At 39.0% G+C, this 24821-nt stretch overlaps 1 protein-coding gene across 2 annotated transcripts; it reads left to right on the forward strand.

The window, feature by feature from the left end:
- The first annotated feature begins 4885 nt into the window (after positions 1–4885).
- On the forward strand, positions 4886–17895 carry CLK4 (CDC like kinase 4). Of its 2 annotated transcripts, XM_060765366.2 has the most exons (13): positions 4886–5042; positions 7816–7967; positions 9106–9307; positions 10421–10511; positions 10885–10951; positions 11864–11980; positions 12072–12238; positions 12332–12426; positions 14661–14790; positions 15123–15205; positions 16321–16400; positions 17037–17124; positions 17388–17895. In XM_060765366.2, the coding sequence occupies exons 2-13, from the start codon at positions 7816–7818 to the stop codon at positions 17535–17537; spliced, it is 1422 nt and encodes a 473-aa protein (XP_060621349.1). In that variant the 5' UTR covers positions 4886–5042; the 3' UTR covers positions 17538–17895. The 2 variants fall into 2 exon arrangements, with proteins under 2 accessions (XP_060621349.1, XP_060621351.1); XM_060765368.2 differs by lacking the exons at positions 4886–5042; positions 7816–7967; positions 10421–10511 and having other exon boundaries at positions 9292–9307.
- Positions 17896–24821: the final 6926 nt, after the last annotated feature.

The following is a 24821-nucleotide window of genomic DNA, read 5'->3' on the forward strand; positions in this document are numbered from 1 at the left end:
AACAGTTTGAGGGACTGTGACTTGGCCCTCTTATTAAAAAGTTTAAGGACCCCAGCTTTATACAGTACAACAGAGTTAACTGTAAAGTTAAGGGTTTTTCATCCTTATAAATACAGCACTGCAGCTTCTGAGTAATTTTCATTGTGCTTTATCATTGCCTTTTGGTATGTCCATATGACACAAGTCTGATATCGCTAACTGTCATGGTCATAGAATCATAGAGTTGAAAGAGACCTTGTGGGACATCCAGTTGAACCCCCTGCCAAGAAGCAGGAAAATCGCATTCAAAGCACCCCCAACAGATAGCCATCCAGCCTCTGTTTAAAAGCCTCCAAAGAAAGAGCCTCCACTACACTCTGGGGCAGAGAGTTCCACTGCTGAACAGCTCTCACAGTCAGAAAGTTCTTCCTAATGTTCAAATGGACTCTCCTTTCTTGTAGTTTGAAGCCATTGTTCCGCATCCTAGTCTCCAGGGAAGCAGAAAACAAGCTTGCTTCCTCCTCTCTGTGACTTCTTCTCAGATACTTATATATTCATATCTGATAGAATCTTAGGAAATATAGTTTAGAATTTCAGAGGAGCTGATGGTAACTATCTGGCATTAAAGTACTATAACTGTATGTTGTTTTCCTTCTGCTCTCAAGTGGTTAGGCAGAGCTTTCAAAACATTTGATGTTGGTAACACACTTTTTAGACATGCATCTTTTCATGACATATTCAATTTTACTAGCAAATTAGAGGTCAAACTAACCCCTTGTAAAAGATACGGACACGTACATTAATTGTAAATAACTAAATGTATGCGGATACAAGGAGCCCCCGGTGGCGCAGTGGGTTAAAGCACTGAGCTGCTGAGCTTGTTGATCGAAAGGTCACAGGTTCGATTCCGGGGAGTGGCGTGAGCTTCCGCTGTCAGCTCTAGCTTCTGCCAACCTAGCAGTTCGAAAACATGCAAATGTGAGTAGATCAATAGGTACCGCTCCGGCGGGAAGGTAACAGTGCTACATGCAGCCATGCCAGCCACATGACCTTGGAAGTGTCTACGGACAACGCTGGCTCTTCGGCTTAGAAATGGAGATGAGCACCACACCCCAGAGTCAGACATGACTGGACTTAATGTCAGGGGACTACCTTTACCTTTACCTTTACTATGCGGATACATGTATGTATGAGATCATGAAAACCTTTATTTATTTATTTTTAAAAAATATTATTTGTAAGATAATAACATACATTTCCAAGATTTCTGGTATTTCTTATTATTTTCATGTGACACACCTACACACTGCAGCCAATACACTGACATGTCGCAACACACAGTTTGGAAAGCTCTAAGTTTAGGTAATACAAATGTTTACAATAAATGCCAAAGTGTGGCTGAACAAGAGAGCAATATGCCCTACCAACCTCTGAAGCTCTTCTGATTTACAGCAGCCAGGGCCAAAGGGGTGTTTTTGCCAAGCTGTGTTTATTCAAGCAAATGTCTACAGTTTCAAAACTCTTTTCTGCAGAAGGCAATGGTGGACTAAATACGTCAGGCTGGCATATCTGTAGGGTCAAAATCAATTCCCTTTTGGGGCAAAGAGCAGGTCTGGATTCAGCAAATCTAAAGAAGACTCCTGCCTGCCTCTGATCCCAAAGCAGAGTTCATTCCCTTTCACCAGCCAGAACATCTGGTGCATTTTGTGTGTTTTTCATGCTGTTGCCCAGCTATTTTGCTTTGCCAAAGTACCTCCTCTTGTCTCCTCTTCCCAAACTGCTTTCGAAAATTAATCTACCATTTTTAATAGAAGGACCACGATGTGCATTCTTTACATCTGGAAAGAAGGATACACACCGTTATTGCTACTTTGTTAAGACATTATCCTTTAAAGAATTATATTGATGCATTCAGAATATTTTGGCCAACACCTCTGCAGCTCCTTCCTGATTGGGGAAAGGGCAGACCTGTCTCCTTCAAAGGTATGTGGAATGAAGCAACCTATGGCTGTAGCACTACTGCCATCTGCTGGCCACAAAGGAAGATAATTAACACATGTTTCAAATACTATAGTGAGGCAGAAGGGCAATGCGGTCTTACAGTTTGAGGGCCCTTCCACCCAGCCATATAACTCAAAATCCCAAAATCCCACAATATCTGCTTTGTTCTGGGTTATGTCAGTCCACACTGCCATCTATTCCAGTTCAAAGCAGATGTGGGATTTTATTTAGCGGTGTGGAGGGGGCCAGAGTGTTGAACCAGGACTCTGGAGGCCAGGATTCAAATCCCTGCTTGGATATGAAAGCCAAAGGGTGCCCTTGGGGAAATCACATACTCTCAGCCTCAGAGGAAAGTTTGCAAATACTTGAAAGCACACTATTTATTTATTTACCTTATTTATATCCCACCTTTCTCTACCCTGAAGGGGACTCAGAGTGGTGCTAACATTGTGCCTTAAAACATACAATACTGACTTAAAATAAACTGGATTAAAATTAATACAAATTAAACAGAATAATCCATGGATCAGAGTCTAAGGTCATTCTGCAGTTAAATTGTACATTATTCCACTTTAGAGTTATTACACTGCATTGGTTTTCAAAAGCCTGAAGGCTTGGAGGGAGGGGGCTGATGTAATATAGCTCAGAAGGAAGTTCCACAGCTGAGGGGCCACCACTGAGAAGGCCCTGTCTCTCGTCCCCACCAGCCACACTTCCAAGATGGTTCACAAAAACAAGGCTGGAGTTAAAATTTCTGGAAGAAAAATTAACAACCTTAGATATGCAGATGATACCACCTTGATGACCGAAAGCGAAGAGGAGCTGAGGAGCCTTCTAACCAAGGTAAAAGAAGAAAGTGCAAAAGCTGGGTTGCAGTTAAGCATAAAAAACCCCAAGATTATGGCAACAATACTGATTGATAACTGGCAAATAGAGGGATGGATGGTCTTCTTGAAGTGACTGGCTTGACCTTGAAGGAGCTGGGGGTGGTGACGGCCGACAGGGAGCTCTGGTGTGTGCTGGTCCATAAGGTCACGAAGAGTCGGAAGCGACTGATTGAATAAACAACAACATGCCATATAATACAATAATAACGTTGCGGATGTTGTGGGTGAGATTTGTGGGGGGGGGGGGGATGTTTAGCTTTCAAATGTAATTATAATTGTATTTTAACTTTTGTATTCATGACACAAATATTTAATTGTTTTTACTTTCTGTAGATATTGTAATTGCCTTCTGTTTTACATCCTATTCTGTTGTGTCATGTTATTGCTGACCACCTTGAGTCCTTATGGAGAGAAAGGTGGTATAAAAATAAAGTAAATAAATATATAAATACATAAATAATACTATAATATGTTGTCGAAGGCTTTCATGGCCAGAATTATTGGGTTGCTGTGAGTTTTCTGGGCTGTATGGCCATGCTCCAAAAGCATTCTCTCCTGACGTTTCACCCACATCTATGGCAGGCATCCTCAGAGGTTGTAAGGATGCCTGCCATAGATGTGGGTGAAACTTCAGGAGAGAATGCTTCTGGAACATGGCCATACAGCCTGGAAAACTCACAGCCACCCATATATATATTTCTGACAACCTTGAAGAGAACATTGGGTGAGGTCATCCAGAGTTTTGGAGTTGGGTGCCACCTGCAAGTAGATGACACCCAACTCTATTAATCATTTCCACCAAACTCCAGTTCAGACCCTGCCTATGTTCGCAATCACATCTTTCTGGGTTGTTGTAGGTTTTTTCAGGCTATATGACCATGTTCTAAAGGCATTTTCTCCTGACGTTTCGCCTGCATCTATGGCAAGCATCCTCAGAAGTAGTGAGGTCTGTTGGTACTAGGACAATGGGTTTATATATCTGTGGAATGACCAGGGAGGGGCAAAGGACTCTTGTCTTCTGGAGCTAGGTGTGAATGTTTCAACTGACCACCTTCATTAGCATTTGATTGCCTGGCAGTGCGTGGAGCAATCTTTTGTTGAGAGGTAATTAGATGTCCTTGTTTGTTTCCTCTCTGTTGTTGTGCTGTTGTAATTTTAGAGTTTTTTAATACTGGTAGCCAGATTTTGTTCATTTTCATGGTCTCTTCCTTTCTGTTGAAATTGTCCACATGCTTGTGGATTTCAATGGCTTCTCTGTGTAGCCTGACATGGTGGTTGTGAGAGTAGTCCAGCATTTCTGCGTTCTCAAATAATATGCTGTGTCCAGGCTGGTTCATCAGGTGCTCTGCTATGGCCGACTTCTCAGGTTGAATCAGTCTGCAGTGCCTTTCATGTTCCTTGATGTGTGTTTGGGCAATGCTGCGTTTTGGTGGTCCCTATGTAGACTTGTCCACAGCTGCATGGTATACAGTAGACTCCTGCAGAAGCGAGAGGATCCCTCTTGTCCTTTGCTGAACGGACCATTTGTTGGATTTTCTTGTCCTATAGCAATGGGCCATAGTGTTCTGCATTCTGCATTTCTCACTCTGTAGAAAGAGGCACCTGTAAGACCCGCCTTCGCCACCCTTCCAGCCAATCCGGCGAGTCCTCTCCGCACTCCCACCCGTGATTGGTAGCCGCGTGCTGTAGGCGGAGTCTCGGCGCTTGTTTTCCATCGTGACTTCAATACCGAGCATGTGCGTCAGAGAACGCTCCTTCTTAGCCTAGAGATAGGAAAAGGTATAGAAAGAAAGTCAAGCTAGATATGCAGTTGGGTACAGACAGTGAGCAAAATAAGAGCCTCGGGTTCTTCTTTTCTATTTAATATATGAGAGCCCTTTCTGTAATTGTAACTGCACACAGCGTTCAGCTCTAACCAGGAAACTTCCTTCTGTCGTGTTACTCTATATTTGAGGTGCCAGTCTACGTGCACTATTTGACGTTAGCAGCGCTTGTAACGTCATCACGTAATCCCCTCGTCGGCTAAAGAAGGCGAGGCAGCGGCCATTTTGTTTGTTGCTTTGCGGGCGGTGTGCTTCGGGGCTCCGTCAGTCGCCCACAGTGAGGGAGGAGGAGGAGGAGGGTCGGAGGAGGCGCCCCGGGTTCCTTTCCGGAGACCTGCGTCGAGGCAGGAATGTAAGTCTGGAAACAGGAAGGCCTCGCCGTCCCTCCTGGGCTTCGCCTTGGAAGCAGGCCCGGCCTTTCCCCTTCGGCCCGCGACGGAGGCCTTCTTAAAAACACATAGTAGTCGGTGCTCTTTAGGTTCAACCCAGTTTGGGTCCCCAGATAGTATTGAACAGCAACTCCCATCACTCCACCATACGGACTGGGGATAATGGGAATCCCAACCCCACGGCACTTGTGGGTCTGAGGCTGGGCCAAAGGTAACTTACAGCCTGCCCACAAGCCTTGTATCTATATCCACACCCCACCATCCTGACTGAACAGAACAAACTGCAGCCTTACAGATGATACTGCATCACAACTCCCATCAGCTGTAGTCATGAGGTCCAATAATGAGGAATATATTATTCTATTCATTTATTATGCTATTCATTTGTATCCCGCTTTGTCTCCCCACAGTCTAGCATCTGGTGGGCCATCTCAAATATTTTTATTTATTTATTTATCGTGTCAGGAGCAACCAGAAATTTGTATTACATTTTTAGCAAAACAGACAAAATACAAAAGTTTGCAAGCTTGGTAGTTGATTAAATCAAATGACATGGACCAAATTAGGCTGCGGGCCTTGAGTCTGGCGCATGTGTTCTACTTGGTGGCATCTAAATGATACCCGATAGCACAACGCTTCTGCTATCAGAAAATGTAGCTAGAACTATGTAAATACTTGCAGTATTTATTATACATGGTGTGGTTTGAGAGTTCACACTGACCCATCCACACTGATCATTTAATGCCGTTTCAAACAGGCATTGGAGAAACCTGTTTTGCTGTGCAGGTAATTACACAGGAAATGTGGCCAAAAATGATGATTACACAAACCACAGAGCACTGATACACATGAAGGGCTTTTGTTCGAGTGTGTTTGTGGGAGTTAGTTGTTTGGCTGTCACAGTTCAAAGCTAGCTGGGTTTCAGATGTTCCACTGGGTACAACAACGCTTGGAAATAAATATATATAGGAGACTTGCATTCCTTGTTAAAGATAAAGGTTTCCCCTGACATTAAGTCTAGTCACATCTGACTCTAGGCGGTGGTGCTCATCTCCATTTGTAAGCCCAAGAGCCGCCAACGTTGTCCGTAGATGTCTCCAAGGTCATGTGGCCAGCATAACTGAATGGAGCGCCTTTACCTTCCCACGGAAGTGGTGCCCATTGATCTACTTACATTTGCATGCTTTCAAACTGCTAGGTTGGCAGAAGCTGGGCCTAATAGCGAGAGTTCCCCCCACTCCCTGGGTTCAAACTGCCGTTTGGTCAGCAAATTCAGCAGCTCAGCAGTTTGTTTATTTATTTATTTATTTATTTGCTGCATTTATTAACCGCCGCTCTCAGCCCTGAGGCGACTCGCGGCGGTGTACAATATACAAAAAAGACAGTTTACAATGAGCCAACATGACAAAAACTAACATATCACTACTACACAGACATCTAATTACACTAAAATAATCCGCTTTGTCTTATCGTAGAATCATAATCCGTCTCGTAGTCATATTCCGTTCCAGTTGTCATTTCCAGTTACTGTAGCACTTAATTAAATGCCTTCTCGAATAGCCATGTCTTCAGGCTCTTCCGGAAGGACATAAGGGAGGGCGCCTGTCTGATATCAACAGGGAGGGTGTTCCACAGCCGGGGGGCCACCACCGAGAAGGCCCTCTCCCTCGTCCCCGCCAGACGTGCCTGTGAGGCAGGCGGGATCGAGAGAAGGGCCTCCCCAGACGATCTCAAGGTCCTCGTGGGCTCATAGGCCGAGATGCGGTCCGAAAGGTATTTTGGGCCGGAACCGTTTAGGGCTTTGTAGGATAACACCAGCACCTTAAATTGGGCCCGGTAGCAGATCGGCAGTTTAACCTGCTGTGCCACCAGGGGGCCCAATTTAAGAGCCTTGTTAACTGCCATCAAATTCTATGAATGAGACATCTCCAAGTCACCATGTTGTCAGTAGTCATGTTCATGGCTTTCTTGATTGAGCCTTCTCACCATGGCGTGGTAGTGTGCTCCTTTAAGGAAATTGTCTATGCTGATTGTAGTGTTGCTCTTAGTAGGGGCTTTCAGGTCAGGGTTTTATTGAGCCAGACTAAACATGTTCAGCAGCTGCTGAGCAGCAACAAGCCAGAATGGTCTCTTCCCTGCTGGCCTTCCGGTGTCAGGTGAAGGCTTTTCTGTTTAGGCCAGCTTTTAAGAAAAACATTTTTGAAGTCTTAAGTCAGGGGATATGGTATGGGATTTTGGGTACTTTAAATTTGCCTTAATTGTTTTAATTGTTCATTTTTAGATAGTACTAGGTTTAAAGTTTAATGTCTACAGGCAGTCCCCAAGTTACAAACATCCAACTTACAAATGATTCATAGTTAAGAACAGGGGCAAGACAACAGGAAGTAAGAGAATCTACCTTCAGAAAGGGAGATTCACTCCTGAAAGAGTTACAATGGAGAAAAAGTGAATCACCAGTCCTTGTTTCCACACAAAATTAATTATCACAGGGACAGAAAGTGAGGTGAAATCTTCTGAACAGGGGCACAAGCCGCTCTGAGTCCCCTTTTGGGGTGAGAAGGGCAGCATATAAATGCCATATATATGTATAACAATTCATAGTATAATCCCCATTCATTACACTTTAAGTTAACATGATTGACATGAATGTGATTTTGCTATAATCTGTCTTTTTAAATTTATCATTGTCTGTCATATAATATTCTCATTTCATTTTGGTATATTTTCATGTGATAGATGACGCACTCAATGCCATCCCACTGCTCTGAATGGAATGATGGAAGAAACTCAGATGAAGAAAAGAGTACCAATAGTCACAAGCGCAGGAGGCAGTCCCACAGCAGTGAGAGACATGACAAACACTATAAATCACTTAAAACTGCAGACAGGTAAATTACTTGAACTTAATGATGATCTAATTGTAACTAGGTTTAACTTAAATTTTAAATTGATTAACATTTGTCACTTAAGTTATCATTTTCATATCAACTCTTACCAGAGTAGTTATCAATCCACTTATATCTAGTGATATTGCATGTGTTGTTAATGTCATTTATTCATCTTAAGGACTTGAATATGAGGGAATGCTGTTTAAAGGATGATTTAAGAATGTAAATGTTGACATAAAAATAAGCTTGAGTCTGATTCTCTCTTTGATCCAGTAAATTGAATGAGATTTTAAGCTCCAGAAATGTCTGCTGTCAGATTGCATATGGGTATGTGTATAGGTTTTAAGCAATATATAAAACAATTTCAATGTATCATGTAGATATTATTTTATAATTGTCTATTTGTTTTTATTTTTAACCTTTTATTGGTTTTTATGTAATCCCTGAAAAAACCTATTGTAATAGATACACAAGCCAATATGTGTTGGTCGTTTTCTAAAATTAAATAAAGACTATCAACTTGAATACTTGGGGACATGACTCCTTCGCCTTTTCCCCGTGGATTCCTTTGCTGATCTCCAGGACCTGCCTCTATTAGGGGAAAAAAAAGATAGTTGAGAAAATGTTGTTGGTTTCATTCCAAACCATAGAATAAACATGTTTTCAAATATGTACAGGTTTTTCTGGCACCCTAAATTAGCAGATATTATGGAGCCATAGACCCTTAGTAGTTTTAGGTGTCATGGAGTAACATCTCTGAACAGAAGCTCTATACCTCTATTGTCTTGGCTAACCAATTATTGCCTTCAATAGGGGGGGTGGTTCCTAATTTGTAGTTTTCCAGAAAGTACAGTAGGTTGAACCCAATGGCACTTTGAATTATAGCTGGGATTTGGTGCAGCACTCTTTGTCTGTGTAGGTTGTTTTGGTGATCACTCTTCTATATTTACAGATTTAGGGGGAGTTGTAACTGTTGCCTGTGAATAGCTTACAATCACACTTTAAATCTTGTGCCAAACTGGGTAAATAGATCTAGTACATACCCTGACATATGTGTAGGGATTGCTTTGGTGACAGAAAATATTTCATGTTCTCTTTTTTAAGTTGGAAAAATAAGTCATATATATTTTTTCAATAGATCCACTCATAAGACAGACCATCGCAGCAGGAGATATGTTGAAGAATACAGAAATGACTTTAATGATACAGATGACCAGAAACATTATAATAGAGATTATGAAAAGAGTCACTGTCATCATTATAGCAAATCATCTCATCAACACAGTAAAAGTCATAAAAGAAAGCATAAGAAACATGACTCCACCAACAGCTCGCATTTGGTATGTATAGATTTAAAATATAATAATGGTATTACATTTCTTCGCAGAATATGAGATTCTGTTAATGTAAATGCTTGTAAAATGCATGAGAAAGAATTGAACTTGGGTTGCCCTGATCATGTATATTTGCATCTATTTAGATATTTGGGGATATAGTGAATGGAGTTAAGTATATAATTCCAGATTTATTGAGTTTTTACTAATTTTTCAAGTATTTTGTAAACGCAGATGATTACTTAGTATTTCAGATTACATTGAGAATATAAAAATAACCAAATGCTTCTGTCATTTTAACTAGTGTTACATCATTATGGAATGTATCTAGAACTTTAGAAGTCTTTAATTAAATGAAAATACCATGGTGTCTGAATTGATTTCAGCATACCTCTGTGGAGTAGCTTAAATTGTGGCAACTGTTGGTCATTTATTAAATGATGCTATTGCTTACTAATAGAAATGCTTATATTATGCTACTTAGCAAGGAAAGAACCCCAGGTTCCTAATAAAAAGTATGGTGCAGCCTATATATGTATGTATTCAGATTTAAGATTTTTAAGGTGCTATTGAATGAATACATTTGGAATTTTAAATTGTAATTGTATTCCAAGAAATCTAAATAATGCCACTCTAGCTTTTCAAAATGAGGAACAAAAGATAATTGCGCAAAAAGTCTATTGTTGATTTTAATAATATATAATTGCTATTTTAAAACATTTTGTTTGAAGTTAAAGAAGATCATTCCTGATTATAATTTCATAAAACTAGACATGCACATGACAACATTGTTTCGAATAACAAAATTATTTGCATTGCAAGTTTAATTTCAGTCTTCAAGTAATCTAGTATCTAAGAGACAAACTGTATTGTGTTTCTGTTGTCTTGCAAGAATTTTAAGAATTTATCTGAAAATCTGTTCCTTGCCATGTTTTTCTTCTGTAACATAAACTGTGCCCTGTGAATTTCTGGGGACTGAATTTGAAATTGCTCCTGCCAACTGTTCGTGGCCTGGTGCGTAACTGAATTCCTGAATATCCCCGCTGAATGAATTGCGTATTCTACCCTGAATTCACTCTGATATATTGATTGGCTGGACGATCTTGGTGCCGTTTCCAGAAGAGCCACCGAAGGAAAAGATCCAGGAGTGTAGAGGATGATGAGGAGGGTCATCTGGTCTGCCAAAGTGGAGACGTACTAAGAGCAAGATGTATAGAATATTTTTCAACACTTTTTTAAAAAACCTTTCAGCAAAACATCTGTTTAGAATAGTATGTTAGACGAGGAGTGGGGCGGGGTTAAAAAACCTACATTGCTCTCTTTTGTCTTTTATTTTGTCTTTGTGTTGTTTTACTTTTCTGTTCTTTTCTGTATTCTTAAATAATTGTTATTCAATACTTTAGTAGTAAATGAAGTTTTAAGGCTAGACAGATAGCTAGTTATCTGTTTCATGACAACTGTCCAATGGAATAACACATCCAAAGGCAGATACTAAATTAACGTTTTTATAATGACATGCTTAATTGCTTACACCATTGTTCAACTTGTTCAGCAACAGATGCAATGTATTCTTTCTTTTATAGATGAAATTATTGCCACTTTAGGGGAGGGTGCTTTTGGAAAAGTAGTAGAATGCATTGATCATCACATGTAAGTACGCAATCTCTCCACAGTTATCTCCAAGTTATATATGAAGTGTATATGAAGCATAAATGAAATTGGTGTGTAGACCTGGGTCCCGTTATGTAATTATGTATGTATATGCAAATCCAAGTATTCCAAGACTCCCCCCCCCCCTCCCCAGCCGCAAAAAAAAAATCCAAAACATTTTTGGTTCCAAGTATTTCAGATCCGGGTACTCAATCTATAATAAAGATAACCTGAAAAAGAGAATGACAGATATGATCCAGTGAAGCCACTTTCTTTCTAACCTTCACTGTTGCAGATTCTGCAGCTGATTGATGCAACTAGTTTGATCGTGGTCTGTGAGACTTGCTGCAATGAAGTTCTCACCATTTTAAGTTATGACCAGAATTTGATCAAGTTTCCATTGTAAAATGTTAACCGGGGGGGGGGGGGGGGGGGATCTTAAAAAGTCTGCCCTTTGATTTCAGCGTCCAGTTAAATTTATTTAAAAATAAAAGCTAATGTTAGGTATTATTTATGATATCTATTTTCGTACAATACTGAAATCAACAAGTAATAACAAATAGCAATATTTATGTCTACCTCTCAGTTTAAATGCTGAAATTCCTAAATGCAGGTGGGCACAGTAAGAAGCAGTTTTCACCTACTTCACAACATGAAGAACATAACATTTAAAAGGCTCTTCTAAACTGGTGTGCTATATAAGCAATCAGCAAATTAAATTACGGTATATATTGCTGGAGTTTGTAATTCTATCAGGGACATCATTAAGTCCGCATTGGTCTCAGCCTTGAAACTGACCTTAGCAAGTTGGAAATAATAACACACCCCAGTGAATATACAATCAGTAAAATGCATGAAATTCGCTGGAAAGCAGATGTAGTTGTATCACAATGTTTTCATTTTATTCTGTAGGAGGGCAGTACATGTCGCCATTAAAATAGTGAAAAATGTTGGTAGATATCGAGAAGCAGCTCGTTCAGAAATTCAGGTATTGGAGCATTTAAATACCTTGGATCCTAGCAGCACCTTGTAAGTATAAATTAGAATGAGGATGTTGTTTTAAACATTACTAAGTCATTGCCTATTTTATTAAAGTGATGTTTTGGTCACTTTTTCCTAGCCGTTGTGTACAGATGTTGGAATGGTTTGAACATCATGGCCACATGTGCATTGTGTTTGAGCTGCTGGGACTCAGTACTTACGATTTTATTAAAGAAAATAGCTTTTTGCCTTTTCCTATTGAACTTATTAGGAAGATGGCTTATCAGATTTGTCAATCCATAAACTGTAAGTAAACTTAATTTTTAAGAATATGTCCATATCTAAAAATGTTGGATATTGATTTCAGTATTGAACTCCCACCTCTTTTTCTTTTTGCAGTCTTACATCATAATAAGTTGACTCATACAGATCTGAAACCTGAAAATATTTTATTCGTAGAGTCTGATTATATTGTAAAGTACAATTCCAAAATGGTAAGTTGATTTGCTTAAGGTTAGTTCCTTGTGGTCTATCCTTACTTTTCTCAGTGGTTGAACATGCCATACACAATTAGCAAGGTTACTTGTGGAAGAAAGGAATTACTTTTCTATCAACCAAGATATTCTCAAGTACATTTTTCCTATCAAGTGGGGCTGCTTTGGTGTTTGAACCTTGAACAGATTATCAGAAAATCTGATCTATGTGTTCTACTCATATGCGCTTGATAGGCCAGAAACTACAAAATCTTTTATCTTATTTCTAAGACTTTTATCTTATTTCTAAGACTATTTCAAGGTGTTGAAATATGTTGATGACTATAAGAAGAATCAGAACTTCCCTTTCAGTTGTCATTAGTCTGGGATAATTTGGGAAATCACACACAAGACATAATGGTACAGCATGCCACTACAAACTATTTAAAGATCAGCTAATTTAGATTAACTTTCTTTAGGCAATACAACACTTTTAATGAATGAAATGTGCCTTTCAATTTACGTTTGCCTCATGCAAGTTTGGAAAAGATGTATAATTTAGACTTATTCGATATCACAATCACTATTCCATAACTTTATGCATACTTAGCTGCATAGCAGAGGCTCTGTGGAATCCCTCTAGTGAAGATGCATATTGGGGCACCAGCAATAGTGTCCTAGTGCACATCAGGCTCTTACAGTGCACATCGAGACTGTAGGCTGTGTCCCTATGTGCACGGCCACTTTGCTGACTGCTATACATAGTAATATTATAGCAGCCCCATCTTCAATATGGATGATGTGAAACTGCTCGATTCTGTTTCCCACAGATAGTCCCTTTTTGATAACTTATGTAGATGTAGGTCCTGTACTGAATTGGAGCCTTAGAGACCAACAAATGAAATGAGATGGCCCTATTCAGTTGTTGCTTTTTGAAACCTTGTAAATCAAAGATGGCCTTCCTGATGTTGTTGGACTTCAATTCCTAGGTCCATAGACAACATTGGGAATGTTGTGCTCTCAAACAGAAAAAGTGAGGGCATGACATTGTCCCCTGCCCTTTCCATTCTTCATACCTCTGTTTTGATGATAGAGGCCTGCACAGAAGTGTCATCATGCTCAAGTGACTGAAAGAATTTATGTATGTTTCTAGCAGTTTTTGCTTTCTGCACCTTAGCTTGCTAATAAAATGAAATAATGGCCAAGATGTGTCTTTGGAAGATGTACATGTGTGTCACAAGAAAACCCTCACTTTATGAGCAGTACAGCTCCCGCTCAAAGTTTGTCAGAAAATAGTGGGATGAGTGGGGACATATCTCTATTGTCCTTTAGCAGGACTTGCTGTGAGATCATTGTATGCAAAGATCACACTGCTTGCCAGTTGAGTGTTTTGGGTGTTTTTGGTCATTGTATGGTTGGAAAAAAAATTCATCCCACTAGTTAAATAGTCCCTTTTTGATAACTTACGTAAGTTATTGGCTTTATTAGCTCTACTGAAATTCTGTACATATGGCAAATATTGGATGGTTTACATACCAGAACTTCCGAATACTAGCTTTGGTAAATTGGAACTATCTGGATTGCTTTCAGTAACAAATACAAAGATTGGGCTTTGAAACCTGCTACTTATATAAAGTTTGGACTCTGAGGATATGAGGGCCGTAGAAACAGATTTCATGGAAGGGAGGACCTTTGTCCACTTCTATCTTGGAGGATTAGAACATCAAAGAAAATATAGTATTCTTCTGTCAACTTGTGTGAATCAAGAGGATCTACCTTTGCTGGATTAGTTTGTAGACAAAGAGATAGATAACTCTTGGTTCACAGTCACCCTTCACAGTAAACATGTTACACATGATTGAACACCTTGCCTCATCAATGTTTTGATAGTATGGAGCTCTAACTTTCTTCAACCAAATAATTGTAAGTCTTTGCAACCTTTACTTGTCAATTCAGGAAGGTTGGAAATGGAGAACAGGGTGGGTGGGGTGGAGCACTTACCATTGGCTTTCGGTGTATCTTTACAGAAACGTAAGACTTTAATAGGGCTAGGTAATTGGGAAATTTTGCTGAATCTGTGTATACAAACAATGAAATGACAGTAAATCTACCGAAAGTTTGGTTTGATTAATCCATGTGCTGAGAGATGCCTAATGTTAGAAAAAGATGTTCTATACTTGGAAAATGATAGGTTAAAAACATTAAAAATTCAAGTAATGCTGCTTTTAAAAATAACATCTTTATCTTTGTTACAGAGGCGGGATGAGCGCACATTGAAAAACTCAGATATCAAAGTTGTAGACTTTGGAAGTGCAACATATGATAATGAGCATCACAGCACCTTAGTGTCTACCAGACATTACAGAGCACCTGAAGTTATATTAGGTTAGTTGAGGTGTTCAAAATTACCCTGGTTATAACTTTATTTATTTATTTACGATATTTCTATCCCGCCTTTCTCAAACCCCAAGGTGACTCAGGGGGGCTTACAACCAGGCAGCAATTTGATGCCTAACAATATCCCATTACCAGAATATAAATGGAACCAATATGTTTAAGTGTAGTATTCTCTATAATCTATGCTTTTGTAAAACTTTAGGAATAAAAAATAGAAGAGAAAGATGGAAATAATACACAGTGAAATAATGTTAACATTATTCAGTTTCCAACTTCAGTAGGATTGTCAAATGACTTGAGATTTGTGAATTGTGTTGCAGCCCTTGGGTGGTCCCAGCCCTGTGATGTTTGGAGTATAGGGTGCATTTTAATTGAGTACTACCTTGGCTTTACAGTCTTTCAAGTAAGTCCATATTGTTTCATTTAAAACTTGAACTGTAATCATGAACTCACTTAAATATCTGTTAATGCTCTGATTTGATTAAATGATTATGTGTTCAGAATATTATTTTTATACTCAATATTTAGGCTATGGTTAAATATTTCTAAAATTACTCTTAAATTATGGAGATAATATTTAAGGTACAGGATGAGACAGTATAACTTCCTTTTTTTAAATGCGCGCCATTCAGTCGGTTGAAGATGTAGTGGAGCGCTAGTGGTCTCATTCGAGAGGCGGGAGTATAAAGTTTTGTCCTGACAGTTCCGTCGCCATCATGCGTTGGAACAGTGAGGAGCGTGCTTTTGCCATTGAGGCCTACTTTTCAAGCAGATTTGGAGTGGCCGGCCCGCTCTTCAGATTTGGCCCCTTGTGATTTTTTTCTATGGGGTTTTTTGAAATCCCGTATTTATGTGAACCGTCCAAGGACCTCACAAGATTTGAAGACCAACATCCAGGAAGAAATTGCTAACATAACGCCTGCTATGCTGGCAAGAATCATGACAAACACCAGAAATCAGTTTACTCAGTGTATGGAGAATGGGGGGCGTCACCTACGTAATTTGATCTTCAAAACCACGTAAAACAAAACTAGGTATGCACCTACATTATTTTAAAAAATTCTGATTCATACAATGGGTTTTATTAAGTTTTGAAAAAGGAAGTTATGCTGCCTCACCCTGTATGTACTGAATTCTGAACACACAAATTTAGTCCCAGATATTTAGAATTGGAGTCCAGGATCTGGAATCCCCTTCTGAAGACAACAGTTAACTCTTTTCTGTTTTGTTTTGGTCTTTTGTTAGTGGTGTTTTTCTTTTTTTCTTTTTTTTTCTTTTTGAAGACACATTTCTATGCTGACTATTATTTATCTACGATATTTATATGCCATCTTTCTCACCCCAAAGGGGACTCAGAGCGGCTTAGAAGCAATATGTGAATACAATATATTATTACAAAAATATGGAACGCTTCACAAATTTACGTGCTTTATAGACAATTTTTTGTGGATAAATTGTATTTTGCATTTGACTTTGATGCATAAATATTACATGCCATGATATGTTGTTTGTTTCCAGACACATGATAGTAAAGAACATCTGGCAATGATGCAGAGAATACTAGGGCCTTTACCAGTACACATGATTAAAAAATCAAGGTGAGTTGATTTTAATTTTTAATATATTGCATAACTGATTTACAACAGAGGTTTAAAAAAAATCAAAGTATCCCAGTCATTTGCATTTAAACAAGTATTTCTAGTTCATCCTGGTTTGCTGTGGGTGAGTAGCATGATGGTGCGATCAGTCTGCTCCCTACTTTACATAAGCAGGTAAAAGTAACTAGAAATTGATAGCTTGTTGTGTTTAATGTTGGCTCCTGGTTCATTGCTTATGAGAGTCTAGGAGAGGACATGATCCACTTGTCTGTCTTATATACAAAATGAGAATTAAGACAAAGACCTTATATGCCCATCATTTTGAAATAAATACCGTAAATGTATATGATATTGGATTGCATGCAACCTGGTGAACAAAATAATAAAACTATCAAAAATACAAGATGAAGTGGGAGGTCTACTAGAACGTATAAAGCAGTTGAACCAAAGTTGGTGACTGATACTGATAGTAAGGAGGAAGACTCTGAAAAGTGGGTGAATTATATATGTAATGGGCAGCATTGTTAAAAATCTGCTGAGGACATTTATTAAGAGCAGAAGGATTAATTGTATGTGAAAACCAGAGTTAAATGTATGCTTTATTTAGTTGTTTTTGTTTTTGTTTTTTGTACACAGGAAGCGCTATTTCCACCAAGATCAGTTGGACTGGGATGAACATAGTTCTGCTGGGCGCTACGTAAGGAGACGGTGCAAACCACTGAAGGTCAGAGAGCATTATTTTCACATCTGTGTGACTTGGATATAGAAAGATCTATCTAAAAGCAGCAGCTCCCCTGGCGGCCAGAAAAAAAAAGTTAAATAGCCTTTGTCTGTTAAATGTTGTTTGTCAAACTGGCATTGAATGTTTGCCATATATGTGTTTACTGTAATCCGCCCTGAGTCCCCTGCGGGGTGAGAAGGGCGGAATATAAGAACTGTAAATAATAAATAATAAATAAATAAAATGTCACCTCTCTTTTTTCTTAGGACTTCATGCACTGTCATGACAAAGACCATGAGAATCTTTTTGACCTTCTTCGTAGGATGTTAGAGTACGACCCATTGAAGAGAATTACTCTAGATGAGGCATTGGAGCATCCTTTCTTTGATCCTCTAAAAGAGAAAGAATTCAGTTGATCTTATCTCCTTTAAAGGGGGTGATTTGGACTGTGCCAGCCAACACCAAGGCCTAAATGCAATGTCATTGCAACACCAGCGTATGTGAACTGCCTTCCCTGCTCTTCTCTGACCTCTTTGGTGTCAGTCGGGCCACCTTTTCAGTGTTTCCAGCCACCAGAGCAGGTTTTGGGTGCAAGATGTCCTGTCCCCCCATCAGGTTAGGCTACAGATATATTGTAAATAATAAAATACTTTGTACAGTTGATTCTGTATATATAACTCTACATTTTTGTATAGAATTGTGTATCTTGTTCAATGGTTATTGTCTTGATCATGGATGCTTTAAGGTAGACATTAAAACTTTGGTTTTCTACAACTGATTGCACTTTTTTGAGCTACAGCTATTACTGATACCTGAAGAAGGCTTTCTAAAATGATTTAAAATGGCCAAAGAATGATAAACACAGGCCTAAGTGTTTTTCAGAGTAAATCCAGTATTTGGGGAAAGTACTTCCTTCAAGCTTAACATGTTTCCCTGAATTGTCATTTAGGCAGATATTAAATTGTATTAACATTTTAAAAATTTGATAGAATTTGCGATGAGGATTGGCTTTTTGCCAGCCTGCCATTTTATATTTTAGAACATTTCTTAACATTAATTTTATTTAATTGCTACTTGATTATTATCAAATCAGACTTGTCACGCTGCAGCTCCCATGTCCTGAGCTCCCTAGAAAAATCAAAGGCAATAAAAAGAGCAGTAAGATTCTCCATTAGATTGTACAAAACCTCGCTTTGAATCTAATTTTGTAGTCTACAAACTCCTCTTCCATTCCATCTCAAGAAAAATATGCCACTGGTGTTACTTTGGCACTGATCATTTTAACTGCATGCTTAAAAATATCCTGATTAACAAAAGAAGAAGTGTGAATTTTAAAACTTGCACAGAGAATTTTGTACCTATTCCTTGGTCTAATTAAAGTATAACCAAAATACAGATTTACAGCAAGGGTATGGCATAATCCAAAGGCTCATCGAATTAAAGGTATAAAATTAGAGGTTTCATACCCTTCTCAAAAATTTTACTGGGAGGTACTTTATACAGTTGCTCATACCTGCAAATAGAACTGTTTAAGAATTATTTGTATTTTGATTTGTGTCTTAATGATTTAAAAGAACTAATAAGATTGTGCATCAATCAGAAGTGTTTGAGTAACAAATGAAATATTTATTGTAAAAACGAATACTGGTAATTCATCAAGACAGACACTTTTTTGTAAGCATATACACTCGTGGTCAGACTATAAAGTTCTATGGAAGTGCTAAGTGCTTATAATTTTTTTTTGAAAGGGGCAACTGCAGGCCTGTCAAAATCAGTGGTTCTCAACCTGGTAAACAGCAGCTGGTAAACTGCCTGGGATTTCTGGGAGTTGTAGGCCAAAAACATCTGGGGACCCCAGGTTCAGAACCACTGCAAGGTACCAGATCCTGTATGGACTTGGTAGCTAAATAGGTCAATATTTAGGTGGGAAACAGCCAACAAACATCAGATGCAGTAGGAAAATGGCAAAACCACCTTTGAGTATTCCCTAAGAAAGCCCTAGGAAATCAATGGTGTTGCCTAAGTGCACAGGTGACTTAAAGGCACATACACACAATAAGATCCCCCAAAATTGTTGCCAGTTTGGCAGCTGAACATTCATGTTCCACTAGAGGGCACTATATGTTAATACTTAACAGTATTTTACAGTACCTAGACAGGATAAGTTGGAAACCCATAGAACAGACATGGGCAAACTTTGGCCCTCAGTGTTTTAGACTTCAACTCCCACAATTCCTAACACCTGTAGGGCCTAACACCTGTAGGGCCTATGCCTGGTTTAGAAGGACAAAGCTGATTTTTCAGTCTTAACTTCAGCAATATTTCTCAACAGTAATAGTGATTTTTATCCTTTTCGTTGTTCAGTTACAATTCAGATGTCTTCATTTGACCTAGTCCTGTTATAATAGTTGCCTCTTTTAATGTTTAAAAACAGTTTGAAAATAAATTGTGAGGATTAGTTTTATTTCAATGTTAGAATCAGTGATTTCTTAGAATATGTGTCCTCTCCGCTTGTTTCCTCACACAGTGTACCAAAGATGACATACTTAAAGTTATATTGGGCTTTAAAATCCTAATTAGTGGGTTGTTGTGAGATGCCTGCCATAGATGCAGGTGAAACGTTAGGAGAGAATGCTTCTGGAACATGGCCATATATCCCGCAAACCTTACAACAACCCAGTGATTCCAGCCATGAAAGCCTTCAAGAATACAATCCTAATTAGGTTGGCTTAAAAGCAAGTGTTTCAAAATTATCATGCCAGTTTCACATATGTACATGGAGCCATGATTGGAAGGAATGCTCACTAACCTTGGATGTAGGCCACATTGAAGCATGGTACTCAAAAAAGAAAGAAGGGGTTTTTTTTTCCTTTCTTTATGGAATTTTCTGATGAACCATAAGGACATGCCCAGTGCTCTTTGCTCATCATTTATGTCAGCTGTACATTGGTCACTTCCCTCCTTGGTCTGTAGGCTCCGTTCTCCACTGTACTTTTTCAATACTTTGTAGATCCTGGAAGCTCATGGGTTTTTGTTAATCAGGATATTTTGTTTTCCCATTTATTTTTGGAAAGTCTCTTTCATTTTGGCAATGATTTTTTTCCAAACAGCTGTGATATTAAAAAGAACAAGCCCCTTTGCTGTATATTCCCGCAACAGGTGTGTTCCTGGTTCAGAACTAGGGTTGCCAGAAAGTCCCCGTTGTTGTCCATTTTTGTATAGAAAGTAAAATACATTCTGCCAAACTGATAAGGCCCTCATTTGTTTCATATAGAAAGCAGTTGTGAATATGGTTGTCAGAGTAAAAGCCTACCTTGAACCCATGTCCTTTATTGCAATACAGGATGAATGTAGCATCCATCACCTCGGCTCCAATGCTTACCTCCAGTAATCATATCAGTAAATAAAAAACGCTCAGTCCTGACAGTTATCTTCCTTACCTCCATTACTTTAAACCAGAGTTTAAAGTAACTACTCTCAACCATGAATACAACATTTCTGAACTCAGCATTTGTCCAAATTGTGGTTCTCTTCCCTGCTTCCCTGTTTCTTGGAATGAAGGAGCTGCTCATAGGGGAGGAAATGAGATGCCCATGCTTCTAGGTCAGCTGTAATTAGGCAGCAACAAGTTTCCTTCTCTTTCCATCCTCAAATTTCTAGTCATAGAATGAGTTACTTTGACGACTTGTACCTCGTTCTCAACTTTCTGCTCTGTAAAGCACCAAACTGCAGTCTTCTGTTTGGATAGTCATATTACTTCCAATTGATTGGCACTTTCCTGCCTAATTTCACTGTCGGATAGGATGATAGTAGTAGCTTTGGGGAACTTTAAATGTTTTCCCTTGTGGGTGCAATGCCAAATTCAGACATCAAATAATAAATGCCTCACCAACCTAACAATATCTAGTTCCACTGGTAAAATAATGTTATTCATGCTGCTTTTGTGTGACAGCTGCAGCTTCCATTGTCCTGACCTTGCTGGGTGCTAGCAGTGGAGACGTGCATACATAAGCGTGTGCGCGCGCTTATATATAATACAAAAGTGACAATCCTGGGGGTGTGGGGTCCTAAGTAGGAATGGCTAGAACTGGATTGATGCAGAATTTAAAATAGTTTATTTTAAAGGATCCAATGAAGTCATTATTCACATGGAAAACAATACAAAATGGGGTAGATGTCAAAAACATCAGAAGGGCCATATCTCTGCTTTTCTCCACACACAGTTTGTTCCAAGTTGTTGACATATGCACACTATACAATCCAAGTGTTATTATTCCACTTTAGTTGCCATTGTTTCATCCTACAGAATTCTGGGGTTTGTAGTTTGGAGAGGCACTAGGAAGCTCTGTCTAGGAATTCTAAATCTCTCTCTAAACTAGAATTCCCAGGATAGTGTGGAATTTTGCCATAGCAGTTAAAGTGGAATATGGCATTATTAATTGCATAGTGTAACGGGCACTGAGTGGCAATTGAGCTACTAATATACCTCATGCTGCTGCTCTATCAGGGACAATCCCAGATAATATCTGATCTAGAACAAAAATGGAGATGATCTTTTCAAATTACTTATTCCTTTTGATGGCCCTCTAGATGTTGGGACTACTAACCACAGAATCCCTCATCAAAGACTATGCTGCTTAGGACTACTGGGAGCTGCTATCCAATGGCTGATAGAGAGGCAGAGGATTCTCACTTCTGATTGAGAAAGTGTTGCACTGAAGTCAGCAAGGCTTCTCAGTAAATAGCATAAGACGAAGCTTTAAGCAATGCATATGTCCTATGTATATTTTCATATGACTGGTCCTAAAAAATTGAATATCTTTCCTCCATGTAGCCATGACTTTTAGGAAATTACTATAGTGATTTTATTTTTAACCAGAGTTTGGCACTAATGCATGTCAAATAGTATAATTACCTGAAACCAGTTATTATTTTTGAGATAGTGAGGTGGTCATGAAATTACTTTGCAAAAGTAACACAAGTAAGAGTGGACTTACTTTATCAGTGTAACAAGTGGCTAGTTCCTTTAGAAAGTCAGTTTTAACAGGCATTTTGAAAGAGTTGTTTTCTCACGTAAATCCTAACATTCCTTCACCCTCAAGAAGGGGGCAGAATTAATGGAAAAATAATGAGCAGCATAAAAGTAAAGTACAAAAGTTAATTTCTCAGCATTGCACTTAATGATAGCAATGGGTTCTTTTTCCAACACTATAACAGGATTTTTTTTTGTGTCAAGAGTGACTTGAGAAACTGCAAGTTGCTTCTGGTGTGAGAGAGTTGGCCATCTGCAAGGACATTGCCCAGGGGATGCCCGTATATTTTGATGTTTTAACATCCTTGTGGGAGGCTTCTTTCCGCATGGGGAGCTGGACAGAGGGAGCTCATCCACGCTTTCCCCAGATTCAAAACTCTGAATTGTCAGACTTCAGTCCTGCCAGCACAAGTTAAACCCATTGCTGCACTGGGGGCTCCTATGACTTCTTTTTAAAAATGAAGTTCCCAAGCTCTGTCCTCAACCTTATCACTTTCATTTCACAGCTAGTTGGCAGTCTCCATCTTGGGAGCCATTTTAGCTGCAGAGACGACAGCTGTTACATCTGGCCAAATTTGAGGGGAAGGGATGTTTGTTTCTTTCTCTATCTACATCTTGTACCATCCAACCTGATGAATAATCCTGGAGGATCAGAAAGCTCAAGACAAAAAGGAAGCAAGCATCACTTGCTAATAGATGTTCAACTTTATTCCTTTAGAAAGGTCAATGCCTTTTAGTCCAAATGAGGAAAGGCCTTCTTCAGGGGCTAAAAACAGAACTTAAATACAAATCAAATCCATTATAAATGTTTTAAAAGACAAGACAACACTAAACATATCCTATGCAAACATACATTATTTTTCATATCAAAACCCTGCATATGATTCATCAGAAATATCTGGAGTTTCTCAGAACACACTCCAAAATATTTGACCATTAAGTACTAAGAGTCTACAATTTCTAGTTATTTATACATATTTCAGATAGTCATTAAAAAGGACTATCAGAAATATACAATGTTAAGTAAAGAATTCGGTCACAATTTGATGATGCAATCTATCTGAGCAAGTAGCTTGTTAATTATTTTATAATGTAATCCTTCTATAATGCTTTTCTATTAAAGATTGTAAATCCCAATCTTCATTTAGACTTAATAGCAGGGATTTCAATTACAGAATACGGAAGGTTCCCCTCATTTGTAGCGTTTCAGTGATATGCTGATACTCTAGCCTTTGTTTGCATCTGGGAAAATGGAGTTGCATCTTGAAAATGAAGCTGCATCTTTTTATGAACTTTTTAACTACAGTATGGTAAACATACTACTGAGTGACTTCTATACTGTTTAATTTGGAGGAAAGGAAGTGTGGCTGCACAAGCAGAAGTTTAAAGCTGTGTCCTCTCTCTGACCTCGAAGGGCCTGGATTTAGATCACTATAAAGTTCCTCTAATTACTGGATGGGGTGGAGGTCTGTGCATGCTCAGGGATATGCTCTCCAGCCAGCTGGAAGGTATATATATTTGCCACCTTAAGTTCCCATATTATGCAGGCTTAAGCCAAGAGTAAGCTCCACTGAACACAGCAGGATGAACTTCTAAGTAAATGTGCCCTTGTTTGTTATCTCGCCTTTCTTTTGCACCTTCATCCTAAGTCAATTGACACTTCTAAGTTCAATAGGATTTATTCCAGAGTAATTAACTAGAGTCCTTAAATTTAGCCTCTCGTCAAGGGATAAGAAAATAGAACCTGAGATGGTGAAAGTCATGGACCAAGGACTATTAAGCATTCCTGCTTAGGATACAGTGTCCAAGGGAACATGGTGTTCAATAGGTCTTCTTCCCAGGTGAACATACAGGATTGCAGAGCTGGAATGAAGGCTGAGCTTTCCAGCTCCAAATCCAACGTTAGCCATTGTTTTACAGTGCAGATGAGAGGAAACTTGGAAGGCTTCTGCTTTGTGGTTTTGTTCTTTGGCTCAGTTTAACCCCCCTCCTCCATTGCCCTGCACTTCAAAGAGTAAGACTATAATATTATACTTGATGATCTCAATTAATTGGACTTACTGCTAGGTAACTGATATAAGTTCTATAGAAAAATTATCCCTTCAGAGATACGGAGGATACTCTCTTTGAGTCCCTTTGTTAACTGTTTTTCCTGTTAGCTATTCTTACAACATAATTTGTTAAGGTACCATGAAAACAAGTCCCCAGAATACATGAATATTGTGAGTGTGTGTGTAAAGGAAAGGTTCCTCCTGGTGATTGTAAAGCAGTGGTTCCCAACCTTTTTTGATCAGGGACCACATTGTCCAGGTACCTCTCTCCAACATTAGTACCAAAAGGGTTACAAATCAGTTTTGGTCAACTTTAATTGGGTTTGGTTATTTGGGGTGCTGATTCAGAAAATTGCATTGGATAGGCCACATCAGCTCTAGTTTCTGATACAGAACATATGCCATCCTGCACTCGCCATCCGCTTACCCACAGAAAACCATATTTAATAATCTAGAGCTGATGTAGTGGTAATCTTTTGTGGGTAGTCAGCCTCTTCCCTCCCGACATCCCTGTTTCCTCGGCATTATGAGAGGGTTTCATGAGACCAGTCGCTCTTGTTGCTGAGTGGTATAAGACGCTTCTGATGTAAGATAATTGTTTGTCTGCAAGGACGTTG

The sequence above is a fragment of the Anolis sagrei genome, chromosome 2 (assembly GCF_037176765.1).
Source record: "Anolis sagrei isolate rAnoSag1 chromosome 2, rAnoSag1.mat, whole genome shotgun sequence".
In the NCBI taxonomy this organism is placed as follows: domain Eukaryota; kingdom Metazoa; phylum Chordata; class Lepidosauria; order Squamata; family Dactyloidae; genus Anolis; species Anolis sagrei.

Bases quoted from the DNA above. Each gene is read 5' to 3' on its own strand.
- CLK4 (XM_060765366.2), top strand. From the start codon at position 7,816: ATGACGCACTCAATGCCATCCCACTGCTCTGAATGGAATGATGGAAGA. The intron at 12,239-12,331 runs GTAAGTAAACTT...TTCTTTTTGCAG, and splicing joins GATTTGTCAATCCATAAACT to TCTTACATCATAATAAGTTG. The intron at 15,206-16,320 runs GTAAGTCCATAT...GTTTGTTTCCAG, and splicing joins TTGGCTTTACAGTCTTTCAA to ACACATGATAGTAAAGAACA.